The sequence below is a fragment of the Oncorhynchus mykiss genome, chromosome 4, assembly GCF_057628025.1.
Source record: "Oncorhynchus mykiss isolate SJ-2025 chromosome 4, ASM5762802v1, whole genome shotgun sequence".
Lineage (NCBI taxonomy): Eukaryota > Metazoa > Chordata > Actinopteri > Salmoniformes > Salmonidae > Oncorhynchus > Oncorhynchus mykiss.
Window position 1 is genome coordinate 84,881,208 of NC_143025.1, and position 26,293 is coordinate 84,907,500.

Below are 26,293 nucleotides of genomic sequence, written 5' to 3' on the forward strand. Positions count from 1 at the left end.
CTGTATGCACACACAACACACACAGTGTTAACACACACATACACGCTTATACACTTATACATTCTGTATGCACACACAACACACACACTGTTAGCATACGGTGCGGCAGGTAGCCTAGTGGTTAGAGTGTTGTACTCGTAACCTGAAGGTTGCAAGATCGAATCCCAGAGCTGACAAGGTAAAAATCTGTCATTCTGCCCCTGAACAAGGCAGAATAACCCACTGTTCCTAGGCTGGTATTTTTTTTATTTTAAAAACACACACATAACACTGTATACACATTCATGCATATACACACACATGCACATTGTCCAATGCGATCTCTACAGTGTTGTTGGGAGGACATCACTGGCATCACTCGGACTCAAACACTGCTACATTCTTATTTATAAGGCCATTTCAGGAAAACTGCTTCTCTTCTAGATAGAAATGGAAACACATTCAAGCTCCGATCTCAATCTTGTTTTATGCTAACAGTCCCAAACATGGAAAACGGTCCTTCTGTTACTCAGCCCCCTGGTGTTTGGAATTCCCTCCAAGCCAACCTACAACCCCGGGACCTGGTGTCCCTGGAGGAGGTCAAAGGACAAATAGATTAACAAGTTGTTGAGACATGTTGCTGTTTCTAGTTGTCACCCGATGGCACTAGTTTGTGTTGCCTTATGTAAGGAAGCATATTGTTTTTACTCCACACACACACACTCTATTTGTTTGCTGTTGTATTTGTGCGGTTGCCAGTGTCTTCTGTCTGTGTTGTCCGTTTTGCCGTACATTGTTGTTGTTTTTGTCATCCCAGCTCCCGTCACCACAGGCGCCGTTTTGCCTCTTGCCAGGCCGTCGTTGTAATAAGAATTAGTTCTTATTGGTTAAATAAAAATATGCTGTATCCACACACACATCACACACACATCACACACACATCCATACACATCACACACACATCACACACACATCACACACACATCCATACACATCACACACACATCACACACACATCCATACACATCACACACACATCACACACACATCACACACACATCCACACACATCACACACACATCCATACACATCACACACACATCACACACACATCACACACACATCCATACACATCACACACACATCACACACACATCCACACACATCACACACACATCCACACACATCACACACACATCACACACATCCATACACATCACACACACATCACACACACATCCATACACATCACACACACATCACACACATCACACACACATCACACACACATCCATACACATCACACACACATCACACACACATCCACACACATCACACACACATCACACACATCCATACACATCACACACACATCATACACATCACACACACATCACACACACATCCATACACACATCACACACACATCCATACACATCACACACACATCACACACACAACCATACACATCACACACACATCACACACACATCCATACACATCACACACACATCACACACACATCATACACATCACACACATCACACACACATCACACACACATCCACACACATCACACACACATCCACACACATCACACACACATCACACACACATCCATACACATCACACACACATCATACACATCACACACACATCACACACACATCCATACACATCACACACATCCATACACATCACACACACATCACACACACATCCATACACATCACACACACATCACACACATCACACACACATCACACACACATCCATACACATCACACACACATCCACACACATCACACACACATCACACACATCCATACACATCACACACACATCATACACATCACACACACATCACACACACATCCATACACATCACACACACATCACACACACATCCATACACATCACACACACATCACACACACATCCATACACATCACACACACATCACACACACATCATACACACATCCACACACATCACACACACATCACACACATCCATACACATCACACACACATCACACACACATCATACACACATCACACACATCCATACACATCACACACACATCACACACATCACACATGTCACACACACATCCACACACATCACACACACATCCACACACACATCCACACACACATCCATACACATCACACACACAACACACACACATCCAAACACATCCATCCACATCCACACACACACATCACACACACATCCACATACATCACACACACACACATCACACACACATCCATACACATCACACACACATCCACACACATCCATACACATCCACACACATCCATCCATATCAGCCATAGTAGGCGTCCTTCCTAGTATGTAACACACTGTACTGGGTGTTGCTACGTAGCCTTGAACAGCACTTCACTGTACTGCGGTCGTTGCTACGTAGCCTCGAACAGCGATACACTGTCCGTACAGTAGTGTCTGTAGGATAGATCTCTCTCTATGTTGTGGGTGTAGTCCAATGATTGCGGTCGTTGCTACAGTAGCTGTGTAAAGTGGATAAGTCTGTCCAGTATTATATCTCTCTGCGTATGCCGGTGATCCTTTCTAGCTCAGTTGCTCAGCAGAAGCTCAAACAGGAATTACCCATGACGCTCTCCGTAGAGAAATGGTCTTCCGAATCGGAGGCTTTGCTACAGGACTGCTTTGCTAGCACTGACTGGAATATGTTCCTGTACTCCTTTGACAGTGTCGACGAGCTAACCACCTCTGTCACCTGCTTCATTAAGAAATGCATCGCCGACGTTGTCCCCAACAGTTAAGGTTCGCTGCTTCCCCAATCAAAAGCCCTGGATTCACATTGAGGTTGGCGCTAGGGCTACAGTCCATTACTGGTTAGACCCAGCCGTGACCTGCCCAATGATGCCTCTCTACCAGACCAATTCAATGCATTTTATGCATGCTTCGACAAAAAACAACACCAAGCCGTGCATAAGGGCCCCCACCAACCCAGAGGACTGGGTGATCTCGCTCTCCAAAGCAGACGTGAGTGAGGTTTTTGAATCAGGTCAACGCTCTCATGGCCGCGGAGTGTTCTCAGAGCACGCACAGAACAGCTTGCAGGCATATTTACGGTTAATTTCATGCTTTCCTTGTCCCATTCTGTAATCCCCACGTTTCAAGCTGACCACCATCATTCCTATTCCCAAGAACTCTGAGGCTACCTGCCACAATGGCTACCGCCCTGTAGAACTTACATCTGTAATCATGAAGCCTAGAAAGGCTGGTTATGGCACACATCAACTCCATCATCCCAGACACCTTAGACCAGTGGTCACCAATCTTCAAGGCATTCCTAGTCGATCACCAAACATTTCTGTAGAAAAGCCAATGATCAAAGCTTGCTCTCCTTTTATTTAAATTTTTTGCTGTTGGCGGTAGGTGCAGTTAATTCAGAATCCCTGCAAATCGGGGAAACGAAGTGTTCATATTTTCAACCATTTCATTTGTCTAAAAAGACAAACTCCTCCCCAGTGGACCTGGAGAACTCTAGCTAAATTGAGTTTGCCTACTGCTGGCCAATTGGATAGCTCAAATCACCGTGCCTACGAGCTGTCACAACCCCGGCCACAGTAAAGTTTCATTCTAGCCTACGTAATATTTAATCATTTTTTAAAACCAAGACTACAGAGAGACTGTCCAAGAATACAGCAAAGAGCTGATGTTTTAAAGAGTGAGTTCATGTTTAAGTTCATTTTAGCACTGTCAACACTGTTTTTATTCAAATCTATTACAAACCATAAAAGGCGATTCCCCCTACTTCCGCTCGCTCTGCAGCTGCAATGAATGAGTAGCTATGTGTATGGATAGCCCTGCATTTGTATTATTATAAACGTTGTATCTATTTTAATATTGAGGAAAATGTAACTTTCTCTGGTCGTAGGAACAACATGAGTTTGTGCATGAGGCAGATGCGGTGCGACTCGAGTTTCTCCATCAGGTGGAAGAATGTGTATCCTCCCTCTGGTCAGTCTCACCTCCCTCTGGTCAGTCTCACCTCCCTCTGGTCAGTCTCACCTCCCTCTGGTCAGTCTCACCTCTCTCTGGTCAGTCTCACCTCTGTCTGGTCAGTCTCACCTCTGTCTGGTCAGTCTCACCTCTCTCTGGTCAGTCTCACCTCTCTCTGGTCAGTCTCACCTCTCTCTGGTCAGTCTCACCTCTGTCTGGTCAGTCTCACCTCTCTCTGGTCAGTCTCACCTCTCTCTGGTCAGTCTCACCTCTCTCTGGTCAGTCTCACTGGAGGAAAGGAAGGAGAGAGCAGGTGGAAGACAGTGTCCCTTCTCTCTGGTCAGTCTCACCTCTCTCTGGTCAGTATCACCAGAGGAAAGGAAGGAGAGAGCAGGTGGAAGACGGTGTCTCCTCTCTCTGGTCAGTCTCAGCGGAGGAAAGGAAGGAGAGAGCAGATGGAAGACGGTGTCCCCTCTCTCTGGTCAGTCTCACCAGAGGAAAGGAAGGAGAGAGCAGATGGAAGACGGTGTCCCCTCTCTCTGGTCAGTCTCACCAGAGGAAAGGAAGGAGAGAGCAGGTGGAAGACGGTGTCCCCTCTCTCTGGTCAGTCTCACCAGAGGAAAGGAAGGAGAGAGCAGGTGGAAGACTGTGTCTCCTCTCTCTGGTCAGTCTCACCGGAGGAAAGGAAGGAGAGAGCAGGGACCATCAGAAACAAACTCGCTGCTGTCTCCAACCCTCCACTGAGAGTAATGCCATGTTGAAAACAACTGGGAACTCGTAAATCTCTGACTTCCGACTTCAGTCCATTCAAGACAACTGGGAACTCTGAAGAAATCCAACTCGGAATTCCAACTCGGAAACTCTGGCATCTTTCTAGAATTCTGTCTTTCTGACCTGAAGATCACTGATGTCATAATTTGACCTCATTACTTGTTTTGTTCCCAGTTGTCTTGAAAGCAACATAAAAGTCAGATGCAGGTACCATCAGTTCAGTAAATGAAACATTTAATTCCTATGAAGTGTTGAATGGAATGTAATGTGTATAGTACATTATTGTCCGTCCTTGGTTGCGGTCTGTTTGGCTCGGCGTCCCAGCGGTCTGTTTGGCTCGGCGTCCCAGCGGTCTGTTTGGCTCGGCGTCCCAGCGGTCTGTTTGGCTCGGAGTCCCAGCGGTCTGTTTGGCTCGGAGTCCCAGCGGTCTGTTTGGCTCGGAGTCCCAGTACCAAGTGCCAAGTCTAGGTCCAAAAGGTTCCTTAACAGCTTCTACCCCCAAGCCATAAGACTACTGAACAATTCATCAAATGGCTATCCAGACTATTTACATTAATCCCCCCACCCCCCCCATTTTATCCCCTGTATATAGCCTCGTTATTGTTCTTTTATTGTTGCTCTTTAATTTTTTAGTTAATTTAGTCAATATTATGATTTTTTTTTAAACTGAATTGTTGGTTAGGGGCTTGTAAGTAAGCATTTCATGGTAAGGTCTACACCTGTGGTATTCAGAGCATGTGACAAATAACAACATTTGAGTTTAATTTTTATTTATTTTATTTAAAGTCACCATCACATAGTTCCACTCCCATTGCTTATACTACAGAGTATATAAGGATAGAAGGGTCTACGGCCTACAGGTTACCATCATCTACAGATCAAACAGGGTTAGAATGGTCTGAGGCCTACAGGTTACCATCATCTACAGATCAAACAGGGTTAGAATGGTCTGAGGCCTACAGGTTACCATCATCTACAGATCAAACAGGGTTAGAATGGTCTGAGGCCTACAGGTTACCATCATCTACAGATCAAACAGGGTTAGAATGGTCTGAGGCCTACAGGTTACCATCATCTACAGATCAAACAGGGTTAGAATGGTCTGAGGCCTACAGGTTACCATCATCTACAGATCAAACATGGTTAGAATGGTCTGAGGCCTACAGGTTACCATCATCTACAGATCAAACAGGGTTAGAATGGTCTGAGGCCTACAGGTTACCATCATCTACAGATCAAACAGGGTTAGAATGGTCTGAGGCCTACAGGTTACCAACATCTACAGATCAAACAGGGTTAGAATGGTGTTAGACAGTTATGAGGCCTACAGGTTACCATCATCTACAGATCAAACAGGGTTAGAATGGTGTTAGACAGTTATGAGGCCTACAGGTCACCATCATCTACAGATCAAACGGGGTTAGACAGTTATGAGGCCTACAGGTTACCATCATCTACAGATCAAACAGGGTTAGAATGGTCTGAGGCCTACGGGTTACCATCATCTACAGATCAAACAGGGTTAGAATGGTCTGAGGCCTACGGGTTACCATCATCTACAGATCAAACAGGGTTAGAATGGTCTGAGGCCTACAGGTTACCATCGCCTACAGATCAAACAGGGTTAGAATGGTCTGAGGCCTACAGGTTACCATCATCTACAGATCAAACAGGGTTAGAATGGTCTGAGGCCTACAGGTTACCATCGCCTACAGATCAAACAGGGTTAGAATGGTCTGAGGCCTACAGGTTACCATCATCTACAGATCAAACAGGGTTAGAATGGTGTTAGACAGTTATGAGGCCTACAGGTTACCATCATCTACAGATCAAACAGGGTTAGAATAGTCTGACGCCTACAGGTTACCATCATCTACAGATCAAACAGGGTTAGAATGGTCTGAGGCCTACAGGTTACCATCATCTACAGATCAAACAGGGTTAGAATGGTCTGAGGCCTACAGGTTACCATCGCCTACAGATCAAACAGGGTTAGAATGGTCTGAGGCCTACAGGTTACCATCATCTACAGATCAAACAGGGTTAGAATGGTGTTAGACAGTTATGAGGCCTACAGGTTACCATCATCTACAGATCAAACAGGGTTAGAATGGTCTGAGGCCTACAGGTTACCATCATCTACAGATCAAACAGGGTTAGACAGTTATGAGGCCTACAGGTTACCATCATCTACAGATCAAACAGGGTTAGACAGTTATGAGGCCTACAGGTTACCATCATCTACAGATCAAACAGGGTTAGACAGTTATGGGGGTGTTAATATGATGTGTTAATATGATAGTTTGTGTTATGTTTTCTATGTACAGCATCTTTCCCACAGTTAGTAAAGGTTTTGATGCTTTGCTTGGGTCATTCACACACACACACACACACACACACACGTGTCATAATGCCCTTGACCCTCGGCTTCGCTGGCTTACCTGGGACAGACACACTGATGCTGCGTTCATGTGTTACTCAGAACTAGGAAACTCGTACGTGTCTAACAGGGAAGCGGGGTACAGCAACGCTATCCGAGTAACACTTGGAAGGCCATTTTGTATTGTTTTGGACTTCAGAAGCTCCAAGTCTGGATGCGTCTGATTACTTCTGATCATTCTGATAGCACATGAACACAGCATGAGACACAGAGCGGTGGGCCTCCTGACGGACAGGGGTACTGTCTGTCTCACAGTCTGTCTGTCTGGCTATGTTAACCCTGTTCTCTTTTCCCCTCCTCCTCCTCTTCCTCCTCCTTCTCCTCCTCTTCCTTCTGTCTCGTGGCACTAGGCGCGGCTCCCCTCCTGTTCATCCACCCTAAGCATTGCTGAGGTACTCCTGCATGACTTCTAATGCATCGCCATGGCCACCGTCGTCATGGCATTGTCATGGCTTCAGTGACCACGGCCCCCCTCCTCCTCTTTCACCTGGCATGCTTGCTCACCACCCCACCCCCCACCCCCCCACACACACACACACACACAGAACCACTTAGGGTCATCACCGCACCATCCAATCCACACACTCTTACTGACATGTAATTTTAAGTACAGTGTTAGAGTTGAAACATCATGGTAGTCAGATGTTGATTGTACCCACAGTGCATTGCTCCACCCCTCAGCTGGTTTTGAGCTTGGCTTGGTCCACTATCTCTAACAGGCACCTCTCGTGTGGTTGACACTCTTGTAGTATTGATTTAACTGTTACGTAATGAGATTTACGATTGGGATGGAATACGGTGTCCATCTCCAATTGATGGGCAGTGGAAGGATACTTCCACCCTGTCAGTCGATTTCCTCTTAGTGACTATTTAGAAAAGCCAGGGAAACGCTGGACACTAAGGGCTCTGATGCAATAGGCGAGAGTGGGGTAAGTTGAGCCCCCCCCCTACGTTAATGACTTGTTGCAAATCCAATCAGTTTTCCACGTTGATTCAACATCATCACATTGTACACTGCTCAAAAAAATAAAGGGAACACTTAAACAACCCAGTGTAACTCCACGTCAATCACACTTCTGTGAAATCGAACTGTCCACTTAGGAATGCAACACTGATTGACAATACATTTCACATGCTGTTGTGCAAATGGAATAGACAACAGGTGGAAATTATAGGCATTTAGCAAGACACCCCCAATAAAGGAGTGGTTCTGCAGGTGGTGACCACAGACCACTTCTCAGTTCCTATGCTTCCTGGCTGATGTTTTGGTCACTTTTGAATGCTGGCGGTGCTTTCACTCTAGTGGTAGCATGAGACGGAGTCTACAACCCACACAAGTGGCTCAGGTAGTGCAGCTCATCCAGGATGGCACATCAATGCGAGCTGTGGCAAGAAGGTTTATTGTGTCTGTCAGCGTAGTGTCCAGAGCATGGAGGCGCTACCAGGAGACAGGCCAGTACATCAGGAGACGTGGAGGAGGCCGTAAGAGGACAACAACCCAGCAGCAGGACCGCTACCTCCGCCTTTGTGCAAGGAGGAGCAGGAGGAGCACTGCCAGAGCCCTGCAAAATGACCTCCAGCAGGCCACAAATGTGCATGTGTCTGCTCAAACGGTCAGAAACAGACTCCACGAGGGTGGTATGAGGGCCCGACGTCCACAGGTGGGGGTTGTGGTTACAGCCCAACACCATGCAGGACGTTTTTCATTTGCCAGAGAACACCAAGATTGGTAAATTTGCCACTGGCGCCCTGTGCTCTTCACAGATGAAAACAGGTTCACACTGAGCACATGTGACAGACGTGACAGAGTCTGGAGACGCCGTGGAGAATGTTCTGCTGCCTGCAACATCCTCCAGCATGACCGGTTTGGCGGTGGGTCAGTCATGGTGTTCCCCAGACCTGAATCCAAATGAGCACATCTGGGACATCATGTCTCGCTCAATCCACCAACCCCACATTGCACCACAGACTGTCCAGTAGTTGGCGGATGCTTTAGTCCAGGTCTGAGAGGAGATCCCTCAGGAGACCATCCTCCACCTCATCAGGAGCATGACCAGGCGTTGTAGGGAGGTCATACAGACATGTGGAGGCCACACACACTACTGAGCCTCATTTTGACTTGTTTTAAGGACATTACATCAAAGTTGGATCAGCCTGTAGTGTGGTTTTCCACTTTAATTTTGAGTGTGACTCCAAATCCAGACCTCCATGGGTTGATAAATTTGATTTCCATTGATCATTTTTGTGTGATTTTGTTGTCAGCACATTCAACTATGTAAAGGAAAAAGTATTTAATAAGAATATTTCATTCATTCAGATCTAGGATGTGTTATTTTAGTGTTCCATTTATTTTTTTGAGCAGGGTATTTATTTGTTGAAATGACGCAAAAACAATGTTGATTCAACCAAGCACTGGAGAGAAAATATACCTTTTATCCACCAGTACACCAACACACACACAGCCAATATCACTGTCATTCACTCACTAACACTAACTCACTCACTAACACTAACTCACTCACTAACACTAACTCACTCACTAACACTAACTCACTCACTAACACTAAGTCTCTCTCCTCCACTCATTAACACTAAGTCTCTCTCCTCCACTCATTAACACTCAGTCTCTCACCAACACTCAGTCTCTCTCCTCCACTCACTAACACTAAGTCTCTCACTAACACTAAGTATCTCACTAACACTAAGTCTCTCTCCTCCACTCACTAACACTAAGTCTCTCTCCTCCACTCACTAACACTGTCTCTCACTAACACTAAGTCTCTCTCCTCCACTCACTAACACTCCCTCTCCTTCACTCACTATCACTAACTCACTGTCAGACCCCATGCAAAATGTGCTCTAGTTTGGAGTGAAAACTCTTGAGAAGTTGCCATCACATTATTTGGTTGTTATTTCATCCATTTCTGGTTCTGTATCGTCGTAGTAGTGCTTGTTTTGCAGTCAGTGGACTTTTTTTGCAAAGTATTTTCTTTAAAAAAAATGGATTGCTGTATGGGTGTCTGGGCAGTAGTCCTGGCTTGGATCTCTGTGTGTGTGTGTGTGTGTGTCTCATGGGTAGCTTATGGGTGGGTGTGTGTGTTTTTGTTTCACTGTGTGTGTGTGTGCGTGCGTGCGATTGTGTGCCCGCGTGTTGGCGTGTGATTGTGTGCCCACGTGTATGTGTGTGTGTTAGGTCAAAACTATACATGTGTTCTAATGTAATGTACCAGGACATTTGCATGCTTTCCTACCTGCGTGCCTGTGTGTGTGTGTCTGTGTGTGTGCGCGTATGTGGTGTGTGATGCTTGATGGCGTGCGTGAAGGCGAGTGACCTATCCTGTGGCTTTCTCCAGGCCTCACGGAGAGAGTTCAGGGCTCACCTGGATGAGGTCATCACGCTCAAGTCAAGGTACTCTACCTTGGACCAGGTAAACCCCCCTTACCTTCTATCGATCCCATCCCCCTTACCTTCTATCTACCCCCTCCCCCTTACCTTCTATCTACCCCCTCCCCCTTACTTTCTATCTACCCCCTCCCCTTACCTTCTATCTACCCCCTCCCCCTTACCTTCTATCTACCCCCCTCACCCTTACCTTCTATCTACCCCCTCCCCCTTCTATCTACCCCTACCCCTTCTATCTACCCCCTCCCCCTTCTATCTACCCCCTCCCATTACCTTCTATCTACCCCCTCCCCTTACCTTCTATCTACCCCCCTCCCCCTTACCTTCTATCTACCCCCTCACCTTACCTTCTATCTACCCCCCTCCCCTTACCTTCTATCTACCCCCTCCCCTTACCTTCTATCTACCCCCCTCCCCCTTACCTTCTATCTACCCCCCTCCCCCTTACCTTCTATCTACCCTCTCACCTTACCTTCTATCTACCCCCCTCCCCTTACCTTCTATCTACCCCTCCCCTTACCTTCTATCTACCCCCTCCCCCTTACCTTCTATCTACCCCCCTCCCCATTACCTTCTATCTACCCCCTCCCCCTTACCTTCTATCTACCCCCCTCCCCATTACCTTCTATCTACCCCCCTCCCCTTTACCTTCTATCTACCCCCTCACCTTACCTTCTATCTACCCCCCTCCCCTTACCTTCTATCTACCCCCCTCCCCTTACCTTCTATCTACCCCCCTACCCCTTACCTTCTATCTACCTTACGTTCTATCTACCCCCCTCCCCCTTACCTTCTATCTACCCCCTTACCTTCTATCTACCCCCTCCCCCTTCTATCTACCCCCTCCCCTTACCTTCTATCTACCCCCTCCCCTTGCCTTCTATCTACCCCCCTCCCCCTTACCTTCTATCTACCCCCTTCCCCTTACCTTCTATCTACCCCCTCCCCCTTACCTTATATCTACCCCCTCCCACCTTCTATCTACCCCCTCCCCTTACCTTCTATCTACCCCCTCCCCTTACCTTCTATCTACCCCCCTCCCCCTTACCTTCTATCTACCCCCTCCCCTTACCTTCTATCTACCCCCCTCCCCTTACCTTCTATCTACCCCCCTCCCCCTTACCTTCTATCTACCCCCATCCCCTTACCTTCTATCTACCCCCCCCTTACCTTCTATCTACCTTACCTTCTATCTACCCCCCTCCCCTTACCTTATATCTACCCCCCTCCCCCTTACCTTCTATCTACCCCCCTCCCCCTTACCTTCTTTCTACCCTCCTCCCCCTTACCTTCTATCTACCCCCTCCACCTTACCTTCTATCTACCCCCTCCCCCTTACCTTCTATCTAACCCCCTCCCCCTTGCCTTCTATCTACCCCCCTCCCCCTTCTATCTACCCCCATCCCCTTACCTTCTATCTACCCCTCACCTTCTATCTACCCCCATCCCCTTACCTTCTATCTACTCCCTCCCCTTACCTTCTATCTACCCCTTCCCCCTTATCTTCTATCTACCCCCTTCCCCTTACCTTCTATCTACCCCCTCCCCCTTACCTTCTATCTACCCCCCATTCCCCCATGCCGGCATGCGGGCCCCGCTCCCCAACATAGACACAGCTACCGTCACCACACAGCACTAGGGCCTCATAGAATCCAGTTAAAGACAGCTGTCAGGTCAGACATCCAGAGGTAGATAGACAGGAAAGAGGGCCAGGATCCACAGCCCACAGAGGTCTCACCGTCTAAGGCAGACTGCCCTCTGCAGCTCCCCTGTGTGGTGATGCAGTACTGGAGCTCATCTACAGGACATAGAGACTGTAGGAAAGAGAGGGAGGATGTACATTAGGAGAGGCAGGATGGAAACATAGGATATATATTGACATAGAAACACACACTATGAAAAGGTTATATTTTGGAATTTGGCTCATAGAGTAGTATGGGTAGTGTAATCTTGCTTAGCAATTTGGCTTGTTCTGTTCATATCAACACATATCTCTAATTATGCATTTTAACAGTGTGTGTCCATCAATAGCAAAGCCCATACAGTAGAGTACTTTACACTAGGGTTGGAAATAGATGGTGTTCAGTAGAGTTGAAGATCGATAGTGTTCAGTGGAGTTAGAGGATAGTGTTCGTTACAATAGGGTTGGAGATAGGATAGTGTACAGTAGGGTTGGCGATAGGATAGTGTTCAGTACAGTAGGGTTGGAGATAGGATAGTGTTCAGTATAGTAGGGTTGGAGATAGCATAGTGGTCAGTAGGGTTGGTGATAGGATAGTGGTCAGTAGGGTTGGAGATAGGATAGTGTTCAGTAGGGTTGGAGATAGGATAGTGTTCAGTAGGGTTGGAGATAGGATAGTGTTCAGTAGGGTTGGTGATAGGATAGTGTTCAGTAGGGTTGGAGATAGGATAGTGTTCAGTAGGGTTGGAGATAGGATAGTGTTCAGTAGGGTTGGAGATAGGATAGTGTTCAGTAGGGTTGGAGATAGGATAGTGTTCAGTAGGGTTGGAGATAGGATAGTGTTCAGTAGGGTTGGAGATAGGATAGTGGTCAGTAGGGTTGGTGATAGGATAGTGGTCAGTAGGGTTGGTGATAGGATAGTGGTCAGTAGGGTTGGTGATAGGATAGTGTTCAGTAGGGTTGGCGATAGGATAGTGTTCAGTAGGGTTGGAGATAGGATAGTGTTCAGTAGGGTTGGAGATAGGATAGTGTTCAGTAGGGTTGGAGATAGGATAGTGTTCAGTAGGGTTGGAGATAGGATAGTGTTCAGTAGGGTTGGAGATAGGATAGTGTTCAGTAGGGTTGGAGATAGGATAGTGTTCAGTAGGGTTGGAGATAGGATAGTGTTCAGTAGGGTTGGAGATAGGATAGTGTTTAGTAGGGTTGGCGATAGGATAGTGTTTAGTAGGGTTGGAGATAGGATAGTGTTCAGTAGGGTTGGAGATAGGATAGTGTACCGTACATCTCTCCCCATGCCTCTCTAGAACTCCTCCACTGTTCATTCTCTGTCATTCATTACCCATCTAGTCGTGGTGTGCCTGTGGGGAGGGGAGCATTTATTTTAGCATTGTTATTGTCTATGTATGTGTTTTTGTTAATGTCTATGAGAAGAGATGCACGTGAATGTCCTTGTACCAGAGAATAGGTGGGTGGGTGGGTGGGTGGGTGGGTGTGTGGGTGGGTGCCACAGTAGCATACAGTCAGTATAGCCAGAAGAAGTGCTGAAGGTTAGCCCTGGAGAATTCTAGAGTAGTCGTGTGGAGCAGAGAGCCAACCAGGGACATCTCTCCCTCTCTCTCTCCCGCCCCTCTCTCCCTTGTTCCCTCCCCTCTCTTCCTCCCCTTCCTCTCTCCCTCCCCTCTCTCCCCCTTAGGCGCTGCTTTGGGAATTGAGTCTCATCTTTGGAGAGCTACAGAAGAACTCCTCTTCCTCCCCTTTCTCCCTCCCCTCTCTTCTATCCCTCTCCCCTGTGGGACAGGTCATTGGTAGAGGAGGTTGGAACTCCTCTCCTCCACTCTGCTCTCCTCAACTCTGCTCAACTCTGCTCTCCTCAACTCTGCTCTCCTCTCCTTTTCTCTCCTCTTCTTCCCTCCTATCATCCTCTCCCCTCCTCTCATTCTCTCCTCCCCTCCCTGCCCAATGTCACAGCCCTCTCCTCTTCCTCTCCTCCCCTCCCTGCCCAATGTCACAGCCCTCTCCTCTTCCTCTCCTCCCCTCCCTGCCCAATGTCACAGCCCTCTCCTCTTCCTCTCCTCCTAAATCTTCCTCTTTGCATAATTTGTGTTACAGTGCCTGTGTTTTTCTGCTGAGCTCAGCACAGAAACACAGAAACAGTCCCCTCATCCCCTCAAGCCGCTTCTAAACCTCTTCTCTTATTGGTCCATTGATTTACCCCCGGGCATTTAGCTACGCAGCCGTCGCCGTCCACTAAGAGATCTTTCTCCCTGATCCAGCCTCTGCACTCGCCACTTGCTGTACCTCCCAACCCCTCCCCACGTCCCTCCACCTCTACCAACCCCTCTGCCATTGATCTCCGTGGCCGATCGTCATGACAACCCGTCGTCAGGCCGTTTCAGGGTGTTTCCGCAGCGACTATCAGGTTGCCGTGTAAAGCGATTAGGGTTGTTGGCAGATGTGTGTTTGTATTCTTGGCACTCTGTATTAGGTAGCTGTATTGTCAGGGTCTAGCCCAATGCAAGCTCTGCTACACACACACACACACACACACACACACACACACACAAACACACACAAACACACAAACACAGTTACTCAGCATATTCACACATGATGTATCAACAGTTTACTCAAACAAATACACCTACACATACATACAGTGTGTTCGGAAAGTACACATATCCCTAGACTTTTTCCACATTTTATTACATTACAGCCTTATTCTAAAATAGATTAAATTGTTTTTTCCCTCATCAATTGTTGAAGCACCTTTGGCAGTGTTTACAGCCTTGAGTCTTCTTGGGGACGACGCTACAAGCTTGGCACACCTGTGTTTGGGGAGTTTCTCCCATTCTTCCCTGCAGATCCTCTCAAGTTCTGTCAGGTTGGATGGGGAGAGTCGCTGCATAGCTATTTTCCGTGCTTCACCGTAGGGATGGTGTCAGGTTTCCTCTAGACGTGACGCTTGCCATTCAGGCGAAAGAGTTAAATCTTCGTTTCAGACCAGAGAATCTTGTTTCTCATGGTCTGAGAGTCCTTTAGGTGCCTTTTGGCAAACTCCAAGTGGGCTGTCATGTGCCTTTTACTGAGGAGTGGCTTCTGTCTGGCCACTCTACCATAAAGGCCTGATTGGTGGAGTGCTGCAGAGATGGTTGTCCTTCTGGAAGGTTCTCCCATCTCCACAGAGGACCTCTGGAGCTCTGTCAGAGTGACCATCAGTTTCTTGGTCACCTCCCTGACCAAGGCCCTTCTTCCCTGATTGCTCAGTTTGGCTGGGCGGACAGCTCTAGGAAGTGTCTTGGTGGTTCCAAACCTCTTCAATTTAAGAATGATGGAGGCCACTGTGTTCTTGTGGACCTTCAATGCTGCGGACAGTTTTTGGTACCCTTCCCCAGATCTGTGCCTCGACACAATCCTGTCTCGGAGCTCGACGGACAATTCCTTCCTTTGGTTTTGGCTCTGACATGCGCTGTCAACTGTGGGACCTTACATAGACAGATGTGTGCCTTTCCAAATCATGTCCAATCAATTGAATTTACCACAGGTGGACTCCAATCAAGTTGTAGAAACATCAAAAGGATGATCAATGGAAACAGGATGCACCTGAGCTCAATTTAGTGTCATAGCAAAGGGTCTGAATACTTATGTAAATAAGGTATTTCAGTTTTTTATTTTAATACATTTGCAAATATTTCTAAAAATGTTTTTGCTTTGTCATTATGGGGTATTGAGTGTAGATTGATGGGGAAAACACTTATTTAATCCATTTCAGAATACGGCTGTAACATAACAACATGTGGAAAAAGGGAAGGGGTCTGAATACTTTCTGAATGCACTGTATATACACACATACACACATACATACACACACACACACACACACCTACACACATACATACACACACACACACCTACACACACACACCTACACACACATACATATTCAGCAGTTGTTCTACACTGCAGTGTGTGTGTGTGTGTGTGTGTGTGTGTGTGTGTGTGTGTGTGTGTGTGTGTGTGTGTGTGTGTGTGTGTGTGTGTGTGTGCACCTACAGCATGTCTGTACATGCTTTAAGTTCTGTCTTTAAGTTCTGTGAGTTGCGTAGTGTGTGTGTGTGCAAACTGTTTGAATGATGTGAAACCTGTACTAGAAAATCTGTCTATCTCTCCTCTCTCCTCTCTCTCTCTCCTCTCTCTCTCCTCTCTCCCCTCTCTCTCTCTCTCCCCCCTCTCTCTCCTCTCTCTCTCTCTCTCTCTCTCTCCCCTCTCCCCTCTCTCTCCTCTCTCTCCTCTCTCCTCTCTCTTTCTCTCCCCTCTCTCTCCTCTCTCTCTCTCTCTCCCCTCTCTCTCTCTCCTCTCTCTCTCTCTCTCCCCTCTCTCTCCTCTCTCTCTCTCCTCTCTCTCTCTCCTCTCTCTCTCTCCCTCTCTCCTCTCTCTCTCGCTTCTCTCTCCTCTATCTCTCTCTCCTCTCTCCCCCCTCTCTCTCTCTCTTCTCTCTCCTCTATCTCTCTCTTCTCTCTCTCTCTCTCTCTCTCTCTCTCTCTCTCTCTCTCTCTGGTGGTATATCTCTTTAGAAAGTTACTTCAGTGCTTGTCTCAGTGAAGTTCTGTTTTTTGTCTTCCCACCTGCGCCTCACCCTCTGTCCATTCTCGGTACCACCAATGTATTAGCATCCTCCACCCTTCTCATACGGTTACACCTAAATATGACATGAATGTTGAGGAGCGGTTAGCCGGATCACTGACCTGATCCTACCTTCCAGTTAGTAGAATTACATTAGCATTATGGACAGATGTGTTAACAAGTCTAAAGAATAGGAACAGATTTGCTGTTTAAGATTGACTTTTGAAATGGTTCCCTCACAGACTGATGGGATACTGCAGATTTAATTAGAGAAACACCCAATGTGTTTGTTGTGTAGTACATCTTCTTGGGTACTGTGTATGGTCATGTTTGTGTAGTGTGTGTAAAAGTCCACCTTGAACATCCCGTCAGAGACACACCTGTAATGTACTGAATATCATCACCTAGTTGTTGATTGGTAGTCTGCAATTCTGCTTTGTTATTCATTATGCAAGTTGATCTCACTATGTCTTGTTGTAGCCTTAGTGCCTCTCTCCCATCCCCTCCTCTCTCTCGCTTTCATCCCCACTCCCTCTCTTCCCCAAACCGTTCTTTCTTCTCCTCTTTTGTCTCACCTCTCTCTCTCTCTTCTCTCCTCTTTCTCTCACTCTATATACCCCCCCTCTCGCACTCTTCTCTCTCACACTCCCCCCTACCCTATCCCTTCTCTCTTCTGCTAGCTGTTTATTGTTGTTCCTCGTGTCGCTCTCTGTTGTTGTGTTGTGGTACAGTACTGATGCATCCTGGGAGTTGATGTTCACTGATGCCTGTGATGATGCTTTATCTCCTACTAGCTCCAGTGTAGGTTGGAGGGGCTTAAAGATGATCGCAGGAGCCATAGGACCTTCAGCTCTCGAGTAACTATCCCCCCCCGCCTTCCCCTGCTTCCCTCTGTTTCTGGCTTCATCTCTGTTTCTGGCTTCCTCTCTGTTTCTGGCTTCCTCTCTGTTTCTGGCTTCCTCTCTGTTTCTGGCTTCCTCTCTGTTTCTTTCATGTTCTCTGTCTCTCTCATGCTCTCTCTTTCTCTGTCTCTCGCTTACTCTCTCTAACATGTTCTGCTTTTAGTAGCTGTATCTAGTGTTGCTGGATGTCTGTAGATGTCATTGATCTGCTCGAGTAGTGTTGCTGGATGTCTGTAGATGTCATCAATCTGCTCCAGTGGTGTTGCTGGATGTCTGTAGATGTCATCATTCTGCTCCAGTAGTGTTGCTGGATGTCTGTAGATGTCATTGATCTGCTCCAGTGGTGTTGCTGGATGTCTGTAGGTGTCATCAATCTGCTCCAGTAGTGTTGCTGGATGTCTGTAGGTGTCATCAATCTGCTCCAGTAGTGTTGCTGGATGTCTGTAGATGTCAACAATCTGCTCCAGTAGTGTTGCTGGATGTCTGTAGATGTCATTGATCTGCTCCAGTAGTGTTGCTGGATGTCTGTAGATGTCATCAATCTGCTCCAGTAGTGTTGCTGGATGTCTGTAGATGTCAACAATCTGCTCCAGTGGTGTTGCTGGATGTCTGTAGATGTCATCGATCTGCTCCAGTAGTGTTGCTGGATGTCTGTAGATGTCAACAATCTGCTCCAGTGGTGTTGCTGGATGTCTGTAGATGTCATCGATCTGCTCCAGTAGTGTTGCTGGATGTCTGTAGGTGTCATCAATCTGCTCCAGTGGTGTTGCTGGATGTCTGTAGATGTCATCAATCTGCTCCAGTAGTGTTGCTGGATGTCTGTAGATGTCATCAATCAGCTCCAGTGGTGTTGCTGGATGTCTGTAGATGTCATCAATCTGCTCCAGTAGTGTTGCTGGATGTCTGTAGATGTCATCAATCTGCTCCAGTAGTGTTGCTGGATGTCTGTAGATGTCATCAATCTGCTCCAGTAGTGTTACTGGATGTCTGTAGATGTCATCAATCTGCTCCAGTGGTGTTGCTGGATGTCTGTAGATGTCATTGATCTGCTCCAGTAGTGTTGCTGGATGTCTGTAGGTGTCATCAATCTGCTCCAGTAGTGTTGCTGGATGTCTGTAGATGTCAACAATCTGCTCCAGTGGTGTTGCTGGATGTCTGTAGATGTCATTGATCTGCTCCAGTAGTGTTGCTGGATGTCTGTAGATGTCAACAATCTGCTCCAGTAGTGTTGCTGGATGTCTGTAGATGTCATCGATCTGCTCCAGTAGTGTTACTGGATGTCTGTAGATGTCATTGATCTGCTCCAGTAGTGTTGCTGGATGTCTGTAGATGTCATTGATCTGCGCCAGTAGTGTTGCTGGATGTCTGTAGATGTCATTGATCTGCTCCAGTAGTGTTGCTGGATGTCTGTAGATGTCATCAATCTGCTCCAGTAGTGTTGCTGGATGTCTGTAGATGTCATCAATCTGCTCCAGTAGTGTTGCTGGATGTCTGTAGATGTCATTGATCTGCTCCAGTAGTGTTACTGGATGTCTGTAGATGTCATCAATCTGCTCCAGTAGTGTTGCTGGATGTCTGTAGATGTCATCGATCTGCTCCAGTAGTGTTGCTGGATGTCTGTACATGTCATCGATCTGCTCCAGTAGTGTTACTGGATGTCTGTAGATGTCATCAATCTGCTCCAGTAGTGTTGCTGGATGTCTGTAGATGTCATCGATCTGCTCCAGTAGTGTTACTGGATGTCTGTAGATGTCATCGATCTGCTCCAGTAGTGTTGCTGGATGTCTGTAGATGTCATCGATCTGCTCCAGTAGTGTTACTGGATGTCTGTAGATGTCATCAATCTGCTCCAGTAGTGTTGCTGGATGTCTGTAGATGTCATCAATCTGCTCCAGTGGTGTTGCTGGATGTCTGTAGATGTCATTGATCTGCTCCAGTAGTGTTGCTGGATGTCTGTAGATGTCATTGATCTGCTCCAGTAGTGTTGCTGGATGTCTGTAGATGTCATTGATCTGCTCCAGTAGTGTTGCTGGATGTCTGTAGATGTCATTGATCTGCTCCAGTAGTGTTGCTGGATGTCTGTAGATGTCATCGATCTGCTCCAGTAGTGTTGCTGGATGTCTGTAGATGTCATCAATCTGCTCCAGTAGTGTTGCTGGATGTCTGTAGATGTCATCAATCTGCTCCAGTAGTGTTGCTGGATGTCTGTAGATGTCATCAATCTGCTCCAGTGGTGTTGCTGGATGTCTGTAGATGTCATCGATCTGCTCCAGTAGTGTTGCTGGATGTCTGTAGATGTCATCAATCTGCTCCAGTGGTGTTGCTGGATGTCTGTAGATGTCATTGATCTGCTCCAGTAGTGTTGCTGGATGTCTGTAGATGTCATCAATCTGCTCCAGTAGTGTTGCTGGATGTCTGTAGATGTCATCAATCTGCTCCAGTAGTGTTGCTGGATGTCTGTAGATGTCATCAATCTGCTCCAGTGGTGTTGCTGGATGTCTGTAGATGTCATCGATCTGCTCCAGTAGTGTTGCTGGATGTCTGTAGATGTCATCAATCTGCTCCAGTGGTGTTGCACTCTCTCTTTCTCTTTTTTCTCCGTTCTTTCTCTCTCTTAGTTCCATAGTTTAGCTACAGTCTTGTCTGGGATTTTTGCTTTTCTCTGGGCTGGGGGACCATGCCTCCATCCATCCCCCTCTCTCCTCTCCCTCTCTCTCTAGCCAGCAGTGTTGCCATAGTTCTAGTGTGTGTGTGTGTGTGGGGGGGGGGGGGGGGGGGGTACATCCAGGGGGCTTCTGTCATTGTTTTTTGGGGGGAGGGGCTCCATGTGTATCCATGCATCACTCTCTCCCCATTGGCCAGGGCAGTCAGGGGTCCTCACCAGGGCAACAGGAGGAGGCAGGGAGGGTCTCTCAGGTCCCACTGGGCACAAGTTGCAGTGCCACATAGACGGTGGAGCAGGTAATACAGGCAGACAGACAGACAGAGGGATACAGACAGACAGACAGAGGGATACAGGCAGACAGACAGAGGGATACAGGCAGACAGACAGAGGGATACAGACAGACAGACAGAGGGATACAGGCAGACAGACAGAGGGATACAGACAGACAGACAGACAGAGGGATACAGACAGACAGACAGAGGGATACAGACAGACAGACAGAGGGATACAGACAGACAGACAGAGGGATACAGGCAGACAGACAGAGGGATACAGGCAGACAGACAGAGGGATACAGACAGACAGACAGACAGAGGGATACAGACAGACAGACAGAGGGATACAGGCAGACAGACAGAGGGATACAGGCAGACAGACAGAGGGATACAGGCAGACAGACAGAGGGATACAGACAGACAGACAGAGGGATACAGGCAGACAGACGGAGGGATACAGGCAGACAGACAGAGGGATACAGGCAGACAGACAGAGGGATACAGACAGACAGACAGACAGACAGAGGGATACAGACAGACAGACAGAGGGATACAGACAGACAGACACAGGGATACAGACAGGCAGACACAGGGATACAGACAGACAGACAGGCAGACACAGACAGACACAGGGATACAGACAGACAGACAGACACAGGGATACAGACAGACAGACAGAGGGATACAGGCAGACAGACAGAGGGATACAGGCAGACAGACAGAGGGATACAGGCAGACAGACAGAGGGATACAGGCAGACAGACAGAGGGATACAGACAGACAGACACAGGGATACAGACAGGCAGACACAGGGATACAGACAGACAGACAGGCAGACACAGACAGACACAGGGATACAGACAGACAGACAGACACAGGGATACAGACAGACAGACCGACACAGAGATACAGACAGACAGACCGACACAGAGATACAGACAGACAGATACAGGGATACAGACAGACAGACACAGGGATACAGACAGACAGACCGACACAGAGATACAGACAGACCGACACAGAGATACAGACAGACCGACACAGAGATACAGACAGACAGACACAGGGATACAGACAGACAGACAGACACAGGGATACAGACAGACAGACCGACACAGAGATACAGACAGACAGACACAGGGATACAGACAGACAGACACAGGGATACAGACAGACAGACACGGATACAGACAGACAGACAGACAGGCTGACCGATACAGACCGACACAGACAGACAGACAGACACAGGGATACAGACAGACAGACAGACAGGCAGACACAGACAGACAGACAGGCAGACACAGACAGACAGACAGACAGACAGAGGGATACAGACAGACAGACAGAGGGATACAGACAGACAGACAGACAGACAGAGGGATACAGACAGACAGACACAGGGATACAGACAGACAGACACAGGGATACAGACAGACAGACAGACACAGGGATACAGACAGACAGACCGACACAGAGATACAGACAGACAGACCGACACAGAGATACAGACAGACAGACCGACACAGAGATACAGACAGACAGACACAGGGATACAGACAGACAGACACAGGGATACAGACAGACAGACAGACACAGGGATACAGACAGACAGACAGACACAGGGATACAGACAGACAGACAGACACAGGGATACAGACAGACAGACAGACAGACACAGGGATACAGACAGACAGACAGACCGACACAGAGATACAAACAGACAGACACAGGGATACAGACAGACACAGGGATACAGACAGACACAGGGATACAGACAGAGACAGGGATACAGACACGGATACAGACAGACAGACAGGCAGACAGACACAGACAGACAGACAGACAGACACAGGGATACAGACAGACAGACAGACACAGGGATACAGACAGACACAGGGATACAGACAGACACAGGGATACAGACAGAGACAGGGATACAGACACGGATACAGACAGACAGACAGGCAGACAGACACAGACAGACAGACAGACAGACACAGGGATACAGACAGACACAGGGATACAGACAGACACAGGGATACAGACAGACAGACAGACACAGGGATACAGGAATATAGGCTTAAATAAATAGAGACAGACTGACAGACAGAATATAATAATTAAAACTGATCGTAACTCCTCCCACCCCAACACACACACACATATACACACATATTCTCAGAGTGTGTGAGGGTTTAGCGTACTGTACCACATCCCTCTAATCACTCCCTCTGTCTATCTCCTCTAGTCTATATACAGCACCAGTCAACAGGTTGGACACACCTACTCATTCAAGGGTTTTTCTTTATTTAGACGATCTTCTACATTGTAGAATAATGAAGACATCAAAACTATGAAATAACACATATGGAAACGTAGTAACCAGGTGTTAAACAAATCAATATATACTGTATTTCAGGTTCTTCAAATTAACCACCATTTCCTTTGATTACAGCTTTGTACACGCTTGGCATCATGAGTGAGTAGGTGTGTCCGTTTGACTGCTACAGTAGCATTAGACAAGCGTTAGTTAAGCGTTAGTTAAGCGTTAGCTTAGCGTTCTTATAGAATCAGATGTTTTCAGAGAAATGCATCCTTCCTGCACCACACTGTCAGTACTGCACATGTACTGTTATAGCTATTTATCCTGTTAATAGATCTGTTATTATCAATGTTTAATCAATATGTTGTTGACTTGATCCACTATATCTATCCGTTCATTTAACTAATCTATTATATCTTTGAAATGAACTCATCTATTTTAGCTCAGTTAAATGAATCCAACCTCTATCACTGTAACCTGCCAGGTTAGAGCTAAGTGTAGGGTCTCATAACTCTTCCTCTGTCGCTTTTTGACTGTTGCGAAAACATCTCATCTTTCAAACGTCAAAAGAGCAACCTGGTATTTTTTTATCTCATACTATTTCTCTCTCGGTCTGTCTGTCTATTTCTCTGTCCCTCTCTCTCCTCCCTTTCTCTTTGTCCTTCTCTCTTTGTCCCTCTCTCTTCTCCCTCTCTCTTCTCCCTCTCTCTTTGTCTCTCTCTTCTCCCTCTCTCTTCTCTCTCTCCCTTTGTCTCTCTCTTCTCCCTCTCTCTTCTCTCTCTCCCTTTGTCTCTCTCTTCTCCCTCTCCCTTCTCCCTCTCTTCTCTTCTCTCTCTTCTCTCTCTCTTCTCTCCTCTCCTCTCTCTTCTCCCTCTCTTCTCTCTCTCTCTTCTCTCTTTTTCTCCCTCTGTCTCTCCTCTTTCTCTCTTCTCCCACTCTCTTCTCCCTCTCTCTTCTCTCTCTTCTCCCTCTCTCTTCTCTCTCTCTTCTCTCTCTTCTCTCTCTTCTCCCTCTTCTCTTCTCTCTCTTCTCTCTCTCTCTTCTCTCCTCTCTCTCTCCTCTCTCTTCTCTCTTCTCTCTCTTCTCCCTCTCTCTTCCCTCTCTTCTCTTCTCTCTCCTCTCTCTCTCTTCTCTCCTCTCTCTTCTCCCTCTCTTCTCTCTCTTCTCCTTCTCTTCTCTCTCCTCTCTCTTCTCTCTCTTCTCCCTCTCTTCTCTCTCTTCTCCCTCTCTTCTCTTCTCTCTCTTCTCTCTCTCTCTTCTCTCTCTTCTCCCTCTCTTCTCTCTCTCTCTTCTCTCTCTTCTCCCTCTCTTCTCTCTCTTCTCCCTCTCTCCTCTCTCTTCTCCGTATCTTCTCTTCTCTCTCTTCTCTCTCTCTCTTCTCTCTCTTCTCCCTCTCTCTTCCCTCTCTTTTCTTCTCTCTCTTCTCTCTCTCTCTCTTCTCTCCTCTCTCTTCTCTCTCTTCTCCCTCTCTTCTCTCTCTCTCTTCTCTCTCTTCTCCCTCTCTTCTCTCTCTTCTCTCTCTCTTCTCTCTCTTCTCCCTCTCTTCTCTTCTCTCTCTTCTCTCCTCTCTTCTCTCTCTTCTCTCTCTCTTCTCTCTCTTCTCCCTCTCTTCTCTCTCTCTCTTCTCTCTCTTCTCTCTCTATCTCTCTCTTCTCTCTCTCTCTCTCTCTCTCTCTCTTCTCTCTCTCTCTCCAGGTGCAGTCACGATGCAGCAGCAAAGAAAATATCCTGAGATCAAGTAAGTAAGTCCTCCACCACATGTCTTTAAGTAAGTCCTCCACCACACGTCTTTAAGTAAGTCCTCCACCACACGTCTTTAAGTAAGTCCTCCACCACATGTGTTTAAGTAAGTCCTCCACCACACGTCTTTAAGTAAGTCCTCCACCACATGTCTTTAAGTAAGTCCTCCACCACACGTCTTTAAGTAAGTCCTCCACCACATGTCTTTAAGTAAGTCCTCCACCACATGTCTTTAAGTAAGTCCTCCACCACACGTCTTTAAGTAAGTCCTCCACCACATGTCTTTAAGTAAGTCCTCCACCACAGGTCTTTAAGTAAGTCCTCCACCACATGTCTTTAAGTAAGTCCTCCACCACACGTCTTTAAGTAAGTCCTCCACCACATGTCTTTAAGTAAGTCCTCCACCACACGTCTTTAAGTAAGTCCTCCACCACATGTCTTTAAGTAAGTCCTCCACAACATGTCTTTAAGTAAGTCCTCCACCACACGTCTTTAAGTAAGTCCTCCACCACACGTCTTTAAGTAAGTCCTCCACCACACGTCTTTAAGTAAGTCCTCCACCACACGTCTTTAAGTAAGTCCTCCACCACACGTCTTTAAGTAAGTCCTCCACCACACGTCTTTAAGTAAGTCCTCCACCACATGTCTTTAAGTAAGTCCTCCACCACACGTCTTTAAGTAAGTCCTCCACCACACGTCTTTAAGTAAGTCCTCCACCACACGTCTTTAAGTAAGTCCTCCACCACACGTCTTTAAGTAAGTCCTCCACCACATGTCTTTAAGTAAGTCCTCCACCACATGTCTTTAAGTAAGTCCTCCACCACACGTCTTTAAGTAAGTCCTCCACCACATGTCTTTAAGTAAGTCCTCCACCACATGTCTTTAAGTAAGTCCTCCACCACACGTCTTTAAGTAAGTCCTCCACCACATGTCTTTAAGTCCTCCACCACACGTCTTTAAGTAAATCCTCCACCACACATCTTTAAGTAAGTCCTCCACCACACGTCTTTAAGTAAGTCCTCCACCACATGTCTTTAAGTCCTCCACCACATGTCTTTAAGTAAGTCCTCCACCACACGTCTTTAAGTAAGTCCTCCACCACACGTCTTTAAGTAAGTCCACCACCACATGTCTTTAAGTAAGTCCTCCACCACATGTCTTTAAGTAAGTCCTCCACCACATGTCTTTAAGTAAGTCCTCCACCACACGTCTTTAAGTCCTCCACCACACGTCTTTAAGTAAGTCCTTCACCACATGTCTTTAAGTAAGTCCTCCACCACACGTCTTTAAGTAAGTCCTCCACCACACGTCTTTAAGTCCTCCACCACACGTCTTTAAGTAAGTCCTCCACCACATGTCTTTAAGTAAGTCCTCCACCACATGTCTTTAAGTAAGTCCTCCACCACATGTCTTTAAGTAAGTCCTCCACCACATGTCTTTAAGTAAGTCCTCCACCACACGTCTTTAAGTCCTCCACCACACGTCTTTAAGTAAGTCC

General features: G+C 47.1%; 1 protein-coding gene across 23 annotated transcripts in view; it reads left to right on the forward strand.

The window, feature by feature from the left end:
* LOC110521090 (gephyrin) overlaps positions 1-26,293 on the forward strand; it is a 161,565-nt gene that overhangs the window by 115,302 nt on the left and 19,970 nt on the right. For 8 of the 23 annotated variants that reach the window (XM_036976168.2, XM_090233189.1, XM_090233190.1 and 5 more), the window contains exons 9-12: positions 7,537-7,578; positions 10,540-10,614; positions 17,685-17,747; positions 24,751-24,793. In XM_036976168.2, coding sequence (XP_036832063.1) covers positions 7,537-7,578; positions 10,540-10,614; positions 17,685-17,747; positions 24,751-24,793 — 223 coding nt within the window. The remainder of the gene's footprint in view (positions 1-7,536; positions 7,579-10,539; positions 10,615-17,684; positions 17,748-24,750; positions 24,794-26,293) is intronic. The other 15 variants (XM_090233194.1, XM_090233196.1, XM_090233198.1 and 12 more) reach the window with 4 other exon arrangements.